This window comes from Meriones unguiculatus, chromosome 5, assembly GCF_030254825.1.
Source record: "Meriones unguiculatus strain TT.TT164.6M chromosome 5, Bangor_MerUng_6.1, whole genome shotgun sequence".
In the NCBI taxonomy this organism is placed as follows: Eukaryota; Metazoa; Chordata; class Mammalia; order Rodentia; family Muridae; genus Meriones; species Meriones unguiculatus.
In genome coordinates this window covers 133,342,194-133,355,605 of record NC_083353.1, presented here as the reverse complement: position 1 = coordinate 133,355,605, position 13,412 = coordinate 133,342,194, and the positions used below count along the sequence as shown (strand labels likewise).

Genomic DNA, 13,412 nt, shown 5'->3' with positions numbered 1-13,412 from the left:
CCTCTAGCTCAGGGTGTCAAAGTTTAACTCAGTACTTCTATTTTTACTATATAGACCCTTTCCTGTATACTCTGTCTTTTAAAATATATTTCTTATTCTCTGGGAATTTTTTTTTTAATATCTTATTTACTTATTTTGAGTGTGTGTGCATGTTGCTCTGTGTGTCCCACAACACAGGTGTGGTGGTCCGAGGACATGTGGGAGTTGGGAGTCAGTCCTCTCCTGTCTCCGTGTGGGCCCTAGGGGGGAAAACCAGATGACCAGGCTTGGTGGCTGGCACCTTTGTTTACAGAGCCATCTCTCCAGCTCTGCCACCTACTTCTTAGCCAAAAAGAAAATTTACTTGTGCTAGTTTACCATTGTGAAACTGTAGCTCTGTAAGAAAGCTCCGAGGTGATTTTAGGATAGTTTCTTCTTTCTACAAAAATCACTGAATGCAAAATTGGTGTAAGATAAATTCCTGACTTGTTTTAAAGATACATGTCTATATCAAACAATTTTACAAAGTTTGGTATTGAGTGCAAGTTACCATAAGTGTATTTTTTGGGAAGTGGCTCTTAGAGATGATGTTGTCATTGACATCTGAAATTTAATTTCTGTTCCTAACAGAAGAGTTTATTCAAGGACCAAATCGAGCTGTTCCTGCAGAATCACGTGTTTCCGTTACTCTTGTCGAACCTAGGATATCTTCGTGCTAGAGTAAGTTTTCCTTACGTCTCCTGTGACTCTTAAGATCTCCACCTGCGAGGGAGTTTCTGAAGTAAATGTGATGCTTCAGTAAAGGGCTTTTCATGTGTGACACTGTCACAGAGAGAGCTGTGGTCCCTGTCCTTGACCCTATCACTATCAGTCACTGGGCTGTGATCTCTATCCTTGTCCCTGACACTGTCACTGGGCTGTGATCCCTGTCCTTGTCCCTGACACTGTCACAGAGCTGTGGTCCCTGTCCTTGTCCCTGACACTGTCACAGAGCTGTGATCCCTGTCCTTGACCCTGTCACTATCAGTCACTGGGCCGTGATCTCTATCCTTGTCCCTGACACTGTCACAGAGCTGTGATCCCTGTCCTTGACCCTGTCACTATCAGTCACTGGGCTGTGATCTCTATCCTTGTCCCTGACACTGTCACAGAGCTGTGGTCCCTGTCCTTGTCCCTGACACTGTCACTGGGCTGTGGTCCCTGTCCTTGTCCCTGACACTGTCACAGAGCTGTGGTCCCTGTCCTTGTCCCTGACATTGTCACTGGGCTGTGATCCCTGTCCTTGTCCCTGACACTGTCACAGAGCTGTGATCTCTATCCTTGTCCCTGACACTGTCACAGAGAGCTGTGGTCCCTGTCCTTGTCCCTGACACTGTCACAGAGCTGTGATCCCTGTCCTTGTCCCTGACACTGTCATAGAGCTGTGGTCCCTGTCCTTGTCCCTGACACTGTCATAGAGCTGTGGTCCCTGTCCTTGTCCCTGACACTGTCACTGGGCTGTGGTCCCTGTTCTTGTCCCTGACACTGTCACAGAGCTGTGATCTCTATCCTTGTCCCTGACACTGTCATAGAGCTGTGATCCCTGTCCTTGTCCCTGACACTGTCACAGAGCTGTGATCTCTATCCTTGTCCCTGACACTGTCATAGAGCTGTGATCCCTGTCCTTGTCCCTGACACTGTCACAGAGCTGTGATCTCTATCCTTGTCCCTGACACTGTCACAGAGAGCTGTGATCCCTGTCCTTGTCCCTGACACTGTCACAGAGCTGTGATCCCTGTCAGTACCCTTCTTCCATTGCAGTCCTGCTGGGTGCTGCATGCCTTTAGTTCTCTGAAGTTTCATAATGAGCTCAATCTCAGAAATGCGGTTGAGCTCGCGAAGAAGAGCCTGATTGAGGACGAAGAGATGCCGGTAAAGGTGGAGGCTGCCCTGGCGCTGCAGTCCCTCATCTCCAACCAGACGCAAGGTGATGCTGCACATGTCTGTTATTTCGTTTTCGAGAAACGGCCTTAAATAGTCTTACTTTCTTCTTTAAAGAAGGAGATTTCCAAGCCTGTGGGTCAAGAGTTTAAATCCCTTGACCCCATTCTGAGTTTTATAGGTATTTATTCTATCCATTTTAGGACTCCTGTTAATTTAGATGAGAAACAAGTTAATAATTTCTGTGTATAGAGTAAGCTGGGCATGGGGGCGCCTGGACCAGCATTGGTGCTCTCTGGCTGACCGCATGCAGCTGGGCGAGGCACCCAGCTTCTCTCTGAAGCTTAACAAGGCTGGCAAGGCTGCCACCCTGCCAGACCTTCGCTTCCTCCTGTCTCAGTTTCAGAAGTTAGATTGGACAGCACCAGGATTCAGCTCCAGGGTTCTGTGGTTCTACCAGTTCAGAAAATAGCAAGAAATATTTCCAGTGGGCAGTGACACAGATATTTTGTTTGTTTGTTCATGAAGATATTCTACTCAAGAGCCTAATAACCTTTGCAAGTGAGTTCAGCTTTATGAGAACATGAGCTCATGGCCTGTTCTAGTGGGAAGATTGGCAGATCTGCAAAGATCTGGTGAGTGTAAAGGTGGGCCAGGGTTGTGACAGCTCCCATCACTGCTGCCCATACTCTGTGAGTTCACACTTGTCATTGAGATCCATAGGCAGGCTGATCACACAGCGTCTGTGTGATTAGCGTTTCTCATGGTGAGGGTGCAGTGCTTGCCTTGAGGTAGCACCATGTCCTGGTGCTGCATGACTCCAGGAGGTTGCTCCGCACAGCACGGCAGAGTCTAGAATCTTAACTAGGCTACCATGCGTGAGCAGCCAACTCCTGCTGACTTCCTTTGTCTTTCTGCATCAGCCAAGGAACACATGAAGCCACATGTGAGACCCATCATCCAGGAGCTGCTGCATATTGTTAGGGAGACGGAGAATGATGATGTGACCAACGTCATCCAGAAGCTGATCTGTGAGTACAGTCAAGAGGTGGCCTCCATCGCTGTGGACACAACCCAGCACTTGGTAAGTATTGGTAATTTCTACTGGAGAGATGTGACAGACCAAAGAAATGCCTGGTTCAAGTCTAGCTTAGTGAACAGTGGTTTCTTGGGGTTACTTAGAGGAGTGGCTGAGTCAAGGCAGCTGCAGCACTTAAAAGCTCATTTCAACACAGGGACTATGAGCGCTGCAACCCTGGACTCCCTACATAATCTCCAGGCCACTCTCTCCCCCAGTACTTGCCGTTTTTTATGATTTGGAGAGGGGCCTTGTGAGTCTTATGAACTTTCTGAATTCCCTTTTGTGAGCCTTGTAAGCTTCATGTACTTCCTGAGTCTTATAAGCCGTCCTCTTCCCTTCACCCCCTTTAAAAAGAAATAGCCACAGTAGGGCAGTAGGAATGAACTCAGGGTATATTAGGTTGGTAAGGAACTCTTAATGGGGGCTGGAGGTATGAGTAGGTGCTTAAGAGCACTTGCTGCTCTTCCTGAGGATCAGGGTTCAGTTCCTAGCACCCACATGGCTGTTACAACTGTCTATAAGTTCAGTTCAATGATCTGATACATTCTGGCCTCCGTGGCATCAGCCGCGTGTGGTGCACAGACATGTGGGCAAAGCACCTGTACACGTAAAAATAGAACAGCCCTGAGGTGTCTAAATAATTTTTCTCCCCACCCCAAATAAATTAAGCTCCAGAATTTACAGTTGGGTTTTATTTGTAAACAAAATATTAATCACAATATTTGCATTGGTCATTCAGTTTTTCCTGAGGTTGGACTGGTTAGCCTTAAAGATTGTCTCTTTGCCTGTGATATCCTGAAATGTCGTAAGGATACTCTGGATGTGAGCCTTCTGAACTCTTACATTTGTACTTGGAATTTCATTTTCCTTTTTTGGAAAATTTAAAATTTATTTTTATATAGTATAGGTACACAGTGTGGGGGTGGGGGAAGGGAGAGAGGGAGGAGATGCCATACTGTGCCGGATATGGAGCTTGGAGGGCAGCTCTGTGGCGGTGATTCTCTCCTTCCACCTTCATGTGTGCCCTGGGGATTGACCTGTCGCTGAGCTTGTGTGGCAAGTGCCTTCACCCACAGGACCATCCTGCCAGCCCAGGAGAATGTTTTCTTGTTGCCTCTTTGATAAAAATTTTCTTATTGTTTCCCTCTCTCTTCTATACTCCTGACACGGAATTCTGACTGGAACTGAGTCCCACCCTATACTTTTATCTTTTTTTCTGTCTGTTTCTGTTTCTTTTTCTGTGTGATCTTTGATTTCATCTTCTAAATATTCTGTGACATCTTTCTTTCTAGAAATACTTGTTTTCAGCGTTTCTAGATTTAAATTTTATTTGCTTGAAGATAACCAGAACTTAAATATTAATTACTGGTTACAGTAGCTAACGTGTTTCGTGTCTGTGACTACGATGGATACAGAAATATGGTTATCTCTCTCTCACACACACCATGCACATATACTGTGACATGACCTGTCATTATGGCAGGCAAAAGGGTGAGTCGGTCAGTCAGGTGCAGAACTTAGTGTCCGAGGAACACTGGCATTTGGGTGTGCAGCACTGCCCTTTGCCCCGCTGTGGTGGTACCAGCGACTGAGTATTCTACTGTAATTTTCACAGGCTGAGATATTTGGTAAAGTTCTTCAAAGTGAGGAGTATGAAGAAATCGAAGACAAAACTGTCATGGCCATGGGAATTTTACACACCATCGATACTATCTTAACAGTCGTGGAAGATCATCAAGAGGTGGGGCTCATTCAGTGTTCTTGTAATAGTTATGTTAACTGAAAGTTATATGACCAGTGCTTACAAATTCTTCTCTTTAATTTGTGTGCGCTTGTGTGTACACGTGCGTGCATGCACGTGCCATGGCCTGTAGTACGTGGAGCAGAAAGGACAACTCTGGGGGTTTCCTCTCCCATTCTTTGGGGGCTGTACTCAGCTGGCCAGGCTTTTGTGGACTGTGCTCAGCTGGCCAGGCTTTTGTGGCAAGTGATTCTTTTTCCCCTTTTAATTTATTTTTAAATTTATGTATTTGTGTATGTGTTGGGTGTATGTGTACGTATGTGTGGGTGTCCTTGGAAGCTGGAAAAGGACATCACATTTCTTGGAGCTGGAGTTACAGGTGGTTTTGGGTCACCTGACATGGGAGCTAGGATATGAACCCAGGTCATCTGAAGCCACTGAGCTCTCTCTCCAGCACTGTGAGCAGTGATCCTGTCTGCTGAGCCATCTCACCAGCCCAAAGTCTTGCTATTAAAGATTTATATTGAGTTACATTAGTAATTTATGCAGGAAGACTTCAAGTCCATGGCTAGTCTGGGCTACATAGTGAAATCCTTCTTCCAAACACACAAATAAAGTACTGTATTAAGATGATTGAGAAGGGAAATTGGAAGTAATCAGTGTAAGCCTTTGTACTAACTGGAGGTGGTCACGTCTGCTGTGTACCAGGCCAGGTTTCAGTGAGTTCCAGTGTGAATATACGGGCTTGCCTTCCGGAACCCACAGTCTGATCTTAGTGGAAAAGGGTGGTGGCTTCACATAGAGCGGCAGGAATTAGTAAAGGAGCAGGGTTGTGATGCCAGAGGTGCAGTGAGAATGGAGAGCAGTAAGCAAGAACTTGAGGACATCCAAATTTCAGAAGAACACTGAGATATAGAATTAAATTTTGAGACAAGGTCTTGTGTTACCCAGGTCAGTCCCAAACTTACCCTGTAGCCAAGGAGGGCTGTTGGAGGTTGGTCTGATGAGTGTTACTGGCCCTCAAGATCTGGTTACACCTATCCTTGTTTTGTAAACCTGCCTAAGACACACCTGATTGATTGATTGATTAAACTGCCTGTACCTGGGCAGGGCAAAATGAGGTAGGTGTAGCTAAGGTTGCCAGGATTGGAGGGGTTCAGGAGAATCACAGGACAGACTGATGGGAAGAGAGGAGGAAGGAGGATGCCATGATGGGTTAGCCAGGAGAAAGGACTCCAATAATGGTGGGAAAAGGACCAGATGAAGAATAAAAGCAAGTATCTATAAGATTATGGATGGAAGATAGGATGGATAAGGGGGATGGCATTGGGTGGGGGCTGGGAGATGGATGGTGAGGTTATTGAGACAGTGCAGGTAGGAAAATCTAACAGGTCTGTGCATTTATGATAGTGGGTTAAATAAGGCTAAATCATTGCGTAGCCCAGCACTCCTTGTTCACTACAACAGATGGCCCTGAGCTCCAGACCTTCCTGCCCTTACCTTTTCGGGTGCATATCATCACATGCATCCTATGCTGGGGATGACGTCCAGGGCTTCATGCGTGCTAGGCATCACTCCACCAACTCACATGAGTGTAAAATGCATAGTTTTTTTCATGCCTGCTCTAGCTCCCTAAGAGTGACATGGAGAGCTGGGCAGATACTCAGCTACTTTAACCCTCTAGTAGTGTCCCGGCCTACTTCCCAGCCATGTGACCTGTTACCTGACATCTTAGTCTCACCCTGGCACCTCCTTCATCCTTGTCCTATGGCCACTCATTCCTTTGGTCCCCACCTGACCGCCCTCACTGAGCTTGGAAGTCCCACCTTAACTCTCCTGCCCAGCAATATGCTTCTCAGCTCTTTATTAACCAACCAGAAGATGATGGAAAGTGTTATAGGTGACGATTAGTATTTACTAGTAATTATCTTTTAGTAATGCTGCTGTTAATCCTAAACCAGCTGTATAACCAAACCACCACACAGAGACTGGGTTTATTTAGTTAACCTAGAACACAGTGCTGGGCAATAATTACTCCCTCTTAAACCTCCAAACCCTCATAGTTTCCTAACATTTAGATTTCCCACATTATACTTGCTTTTAGTGATACATAATGTCCAGTCCATCTCCACATAGTTCCAAGATCTGCCTCCAGCTCTGCTCCCAGCTCTCTCTCACCCTTTATCCTCCCACTCATTTCCTGCCCTCTGGCTCCTCCCATTGCTCCACATTGTGTCTAGTTGCTTTATTTTGGCCTCTTTACACAAAGTTGAGGCAGGATGCTTAGAATAAGTATCACAATGCAGTATCCAGATTGAAACCACAGTGTGTGTGTGGGGGAGAAATCAGTATTTGAATGAACAAGGGTAAGGTGTATAAAAAAGAACATTATACCAACATTTCCCCCTTTAAGTCCAATAAAAGGCTCCTTTTCTTTCAATACAATGAAAATTATGAAAACTGTTAGGTAAAATCTACATGTGCAATGTCCAGTCCATGTGTATTTAGCACATGGAGAGGGTATCTGAGGAGAAAGTATCTGATTATCCTATCTGTCTTGACAAGTTAAAAGTTCTCTACCTAAGTTAACTTTTATCCTTATTGGTATTACCTATATGAAAGTATTTCTTAACTTCTAAACAACTTAAGCTTAATTGTGGCACTATAACTATTTGGTCGTCAACCCCATCAGAGACTTGAGAAGGAATAAAATTAGTTATTAAAGTAAATAGGAAGTGCATGTTAGCAGCTTCTACAAAATAAAAATTGACAGAAACAGTTTGCTGCCTGAACAGTCACCCATAACTCTTTATAACATGGGAGCATCGTCTTCAGCCTTCTGGCTCAGAATATTTGACAGACATATACGTGAAGCAGGAACTGTTTATTTAGGACTTGCTTACCCTGTCTTGGCAGAGTTCAGCAGTTGACTTGTCCTGCATTTAAGCTTGCCATTTTTGGGCAGAATTTGTCTGTTGTGATGTGAGGAAATTTTCTTTACCCGAGTGGCTTGTTTGCCACATTTGAAGCCATCTCCATATGGAGTTTCTTTGATGCTCATTATCTTTTTACAGGTAGGCGAGGTGCTGCCAGGAGATGACTTGTCTCATTGTCAAAGAATCTTTAAAATAATAAAGACACTTTTAAATGCCATATTCTGTAGGTCTCTGAAGTTTTTGAAGACTACCTATCTTTAAGTAATCGATCTGTCTACAAAATCATATCTATCTGTTAAACCTAGGCTGTATACTCCTGTGATAAATTAGACTAGTGTCTGACATGACTATGAGTTGAATAACTAGCAACTAACTTGCATTACCTAATACCCTAAACAGTTTTTAGTAACAATTTAAAAGTATTGGAAGTAACCTTGACTTTCTATCAGTATACTAAAGCTTATACCAATGTATCAAAAATACTTATTTTTGCATCAATATACAAAATCCTCTACCAATGAGTTAAAAATAACCTTATTTGAGAATAACTAATAAAACCCTAAGTTGAGTAGATTCAATAATCTACCTTTTTTCTATTCCTATAAGATATCCCTATATATTCCTTGTTTCACTTTGAATAAGACCATTAATAATAAACATCTCCCAATGACAATAAAATTTCGTAGCCATAGCAAACAACAAAAAACATACCCAACCCCCTTTAAGGAAAATTGGATGTTGTTCTCATGGATTTCTTCTAGCTGACATTTTGGACACGTAGAAATCCTGTAGGGGGTCCAAATAAAATTGGAAAAAATGGTTAATTAAGCAAGCATTAACATTTGTGGTCCAGTCTTTGCATGGTGAGAAACTTCAGGCTTAATAAAAGTCCTCTTTGGAACAGTCTAAAATGCTGCACCAATTAAGATTAGTAGCTTTTTCAAAGTTCTTTTGGGAGCAGGCTTTGATGAGAAATGGCAGTTGAGACAGGAACAAGCAGAATGCTGGAACATGCAAGATGCTGGAACAGATGCATCAATGTCTCAGCATGCTGAAGGATGAATCCTGTCAGGTTTGATCAGCATCTCTGGTGTCCAGTTCTTTTTTTTTTTTTTCTGCAAACATAAAATTTCTCACAAGCATTATAGAGTTCTAAAATTATAAATGTATGAGATGTGCAGGATGAAACTAAACTGTAAGCCAGTTTTATCTATGCAGTAAGATTAGCATAATAAACATGTGTTTAGGAAAGAATTGAGTAACTATGGCTGGAGGATTCTCAGGTTTGGGTCCAGAAAATGGTCTCTTAGTGTCCTGTTGAATTTCTTGAGGTGATGTTGTTGGCAGAGATTCATGGGAGTGTGTACTCCCGAGATGAGAGCACCTGTCTTTCCTGCCCCACACTTCTGACACAGCCTTACAGTCATGTTCAGTCCGTGATCTCAACATGTGTGAGAGTGACTATCTTTTTATGAGCTTTTTTTTATAGGCTTTCTCTGTTTTCCTGTTCCATTGTTAGATTTCATGTATAAAGGGATTTGATGTTATTTGTGACAGCACTTGACAGTATCTGAGTCTGTCTGTCCTGATCTGCTACTGCCCTATGCAGGAATACTTGATTTTTTTTCCTTATGGTTGTACAGGATTCTTTTACTTTTTCTGTTATTTTTTTCTGTTATGATTTTTTACATAGAAATCTTTGATCCCTTAGGAATTTATTTGGTGAAGAATATGAGGTAAAGCAGTATCTGATTCTAATTTTCCATGGATTTAACTTTCATTCCTATCATTGGTTTACTTACAGAATTTCCTTATAGTCTTACATGTTTACTTTTCACATGAAGATTGTAACTTCCACTCCCTAAAACTATCTTGTAGATTTTTTTTTGATAATAATAATTTGTGTATTAACTGGAAAATGATCACAGTGAATTTAGTTAAAATTTGTGTTTAGATCACGCAGCAATTGGAGAACATCTGTCTACGAATCATCGATCTGGTTTTACAGAAGCATGTCTTTGGTAAGTTCAGAAGTTAGAAAAAGGTAAATTGAGATTTTGTTTTTTCAATTTGATGAACTCAAAATGCATTTTTTAGCCTTTTAAACTTTGTGAGATAGATAGTTTTGCGAAACTTGCTTTTTTTCTGTTTTAATTTAGCAGTAAACTTTTATTGTGTCCAGTGAAGAGTTTCTGGTTTTAGAAAACTTGAAGGATGGAGAATGCAGTGTTTGCATTTTAAGGAATGAACTGGGCTGGGGTTACAGGACAGGTGGTGTAGTGCTGGCCCCGCACACCCGAGGCCCTGAGTTCTGTTCCTCCACCAGTGCTGGCGTGGGTAGGCGGGACAGCCATTAGGAGGTTGGGGGCAGGGAGAGCAGAAGTCCAAGGTCATCTGTCTTGGTCTCTGTGAGCCTTTGAAGCCAGTCTGGGAGCTATTTGAGTCCATTGTGGGGCAAGGGGAGGAAGAAGGAAAGAAAGGGAAGGAAGGAGGGAAGGAGAAGGAGATGGGGAGAGGGAAAGATAGGGACTGGGATGAAGCTTAGGTGAAATTGCTTCAGTCTGGGATTTGGAAAGTACACAAAACTAGACAAGTGTGTTTCACCAGAAGTATGAATTAGCAGAAAAGTGTTTTTGTTTTTTTGTTTCCTAAGTATGTACTAGCTTCTTTCATGAGAAAAAGCAGAATTTAAGAGTCAGATATTTTTGCTCAGAGATAAGAGTGACCTCAGAGATAAGTGTTTTCTGATGGAACATTTAGAGAGTTTTTAACTGAGAGTAACGATAGAGTGTATGAATACAGAACACTTCTTTGGGCCTCTTTTCGTATAGTGCGTGTAATGTAATCTGCAGTGAGCTGAAGAATACTGTTTAAATGGCAAGTCCTGTAACTTCAAGAAATGCTCTATATCCTATATATGTTGGTAAAACTATAGGTGATATAATAATATATGTTATCTCTGTATCCTTAAGCTCTCCAAAAGATATTAGTAATTGGATAAACATTTAAAATCTATATGATAGAGGCATGCTAATATAGCTTTCCTATACATTGTAATAGAATTTTGTAGATAGAAACTGTTTTATGTTAAAAAATAGAAATTTGATTTTGTGTGTGTGTGTGTGTGTTTTGTCTTGTTTTAGCTTTTGCTCTTTCTGTTTAGTGTCTCATTATGTAGCTCTGGCTGGCCTTGAACTCAGAGAGATCTGCCTGCCTCTGCCTCTCAAGTGCTGAGCTTCAAGGTGTGCCCAGCACGCCTCTGCTGAAATTTGATTCTCTCCCCCCGGGATTTTACTCTTTGCCTTGGCTGTCCTGGAACTTGCTTTGTAGACCAGACAGGCCTTGAATTTAGAGCTCTGCCTTCCTCTGCCCCCAGATGCTGGAATGAAAGGTGTGCACCACCGCACAAGGCCGGAAATAGAAAATTTAAACATATTTTCAGCGCTGTGAGCACTTGTTGGCCTGTGGGGTGGAAGGCGGCCTCTGGCTGCTGCCGAGGAAGGTGTTTGGGAAGCACGGGCGCGTGGCAGGGGTGTGTGGCGCCTGTTTTCTCGCGTTCTGACTGGAGCCCCCCCTCCAGAGTTCTACGAGGAAGCGCTCTCCCTGGCGCACAGCCTGACGCGCCGCGCCGTGTCGCCGCAGATGTGGCAGCTCCTGGGCGTCTTAGACGAAGTGTTCCAGCAGGACTGCTTCGAGTACTTCACAGGCAGGCATTGGCCACGAGCAGGTTCCTTTCTGCCTACATGCCCTTGCCTCACCCTGATGACTGGCGCACTCAGTGTCTTCAGGGACCGGCAGGGAAGGGCGGGTGGGTGTGGCCGTGCTTCAGCCTGAATGCAGCCATGGCCTCAGCACTGTTCTCGGCCAGCAGCAAGACTGCGCCTCTCAGTTTACCTTCTGGTGGGAGGAGCAGCATGGGTAAGGCCTGCAAGCTGCTACCCTACGTCAGGAGTGCAGTGAGAGGGGGATAGGGCAAGGTCGCACATGTTGTCTTGATAAACAATGAGCAGTGTTACCTTCCTAGTCCTCTTTTTCTTTGGGCATCAGTAGAGCAGGCGTTTCTAGTGTTTGTGGTTGCTAAGGGAGACAGTATTGGAGTGCTACAGAAATGTGGTTCCAGGATGCCATTTCTGCTCCCGTTGAGTGGTTTGTTTCTGCTCCGGCTGCACGAGTCTCAGTGTTACCTGGCTCTTCCAGACATGATGCCTCTCCTGCATAACTACGTGACTGTCGACACCTCCGCTCTGCTGTCCAACCCAAAGCGCCTGGAAGCCTTGTTTGCCATGTGCAGGAAGGTGAGTGCCGTGGGCAGCCACGAGACTCTGCATAGCGTTTAGGCGGTTAGTCTGTTACTTACCTGCGTAGATTCATCAGTTTCATTTTAAAGTGAGCTTGTAAGTGTTGTAATGTGACAGTTTCACAGAATGTATTGGAATTATAAAGGTTGCTTCAACACGAGACAGTTCTGAGAGCGTGTGGGTATCAGGCTCCGTTAGCCCCCAGTCCCAGACATCGCTCTGCGCATGCTGATTCACTTTTATAACACCCAATACAGGGTGATGTGTGAATCGTTGTTGAACTGTGTGGGAACAGCGGCAGGAAAAAGAAGCTATGCGCACTGAGTGTAGATCCAAGTTAAAAAGCGTTTTGGCTTATGGTTGGTTGAATCCATAGCTAGAGAACCTGTGCATATGGAGGCCAGCTTGCTACTTTTCTTTCCACATCTTTTTTCTTTCAGAAATAAAAACTTGTGGTGGTTAAGAATACTTGTTGCTCATGCAGAGGGCCGAGGTTCAGTTCTCAGCACCCCTATGGTGGCTCACAGCCTCTGTAACTCCAGTCCGGGGTTTCAGATGCTTCCTCTGGCCTCTGTGGCACCAGGCGTGTGCTTGGCGCACAGACATACATGCAGGCAAGACACTTACACACATGAGATGAAGCAAATGTAAGAAGAACATTTAAAAATGTGAACTTGTGGGAAAGTAACCGTACAGTCCAGCCAGCCTGTGGCAGAGTGGTGCCAGTCTTTAACTTTTAACTAAGTGTGTGTTGGAAGCCGCTAGTGCACCTATGTACACACGTGATTGTCCGCTTGTTACCTGAACCACAGATCAGCCATGGTTCTCTGCTGTGATAGCTTAGGATTTTCACCTCCTTCAGGTAAGGGGTGTGTGTGTGTGTGTGTGTGTGTGTGTGTACACTCAGCTCCAACACCGCTTTCTCCCTGCCCAGTGCCCAGTGTTGTACCCCTCCCTTCTAAGAACGTTCATGCCCTCCTCCCTCGTGACCCAGTGGTTCCGGAGGGTGCTTTACAGGAGCAGGGCATCTTGCCAGTGGCTGCACCTCTGCAGATAATATTTGTTCTTACCGCCATTCCACACTCTTGCATCCCTCACCTTATTTAACCCACTTTTATCGCTGGGCCTGCTGTTTAGTGATGGTTCCAGGTCTCAGAGCTCCTGTGGTGCTTGAACTCGGCTGTGTGGCTCCACAGTTCACCTGGGAATAAGATAGGACTTGTTTCTTTGCCTCTTTTCTTTTTTATCATTTTTTTATTATTTACAAAGCATTCTGCCTGTGCACCAGAAGAGAGCACCAGATCTCACTATAGATGGTTGTGAGCCACCATGTGGTTGCTGGGAATTGAACTTGGGACCTGTGGAAGAACAGCCAGCATTCTTAACCTCTGAGCCATCCCTCCAGCCCTTCTTTGCCTTTTTTCAAACAAAGATCAGCTAGGCATCAGGTTCAGAGA

The 13,412-nt window shown here is 44.2% G+C and overlaps 1 protein-coding gene across 5 annotated transcripts in view; it reads left to right on the top strand.

Annotated features, from left to right (window-relative positions):
* The window catches only part of Ipo8 (importin 8), a 53,639-nt gene that overhangs the window by 25,517 nt on the left and 14,710 nt on the right, over positions 1-13,412 (top strand). For 3 of the 5 annotated variants that reach the window (XM_021636438.2, XM_021636437.2, XM_060384536.1), the window contains 7 exons: positions 610-699; positions 1,780-1,945; positions 2,823-2,983; positions 4,596-4,721; positions 9,612-9,678; positions 11,238-11,384; positions 11,855-11,952. In XM_021636438.2, coding sequence (XP_021492113.1) covers positions 610-699; positions 1,780-1,945; positions 2,823-2,983; positions 4,596-4,721; positions 9,612-9,678; positions 11,238-11,384; positions 11,855-11,952 — 855 coding nt within the window. The remainder of the gene's footprint in view (positions 1-609; positions 700-1,779; positions 1,946-2,822; positions 2,984-4,595; positions 4,722-9,611; positions 9,679-11,237; positions 11,385-11,854; positions 11,953-13,412) is intronic. The other 2 variants (XM_021636439.2, XM_021636440.2) reach the window with 2 other exon arrangements.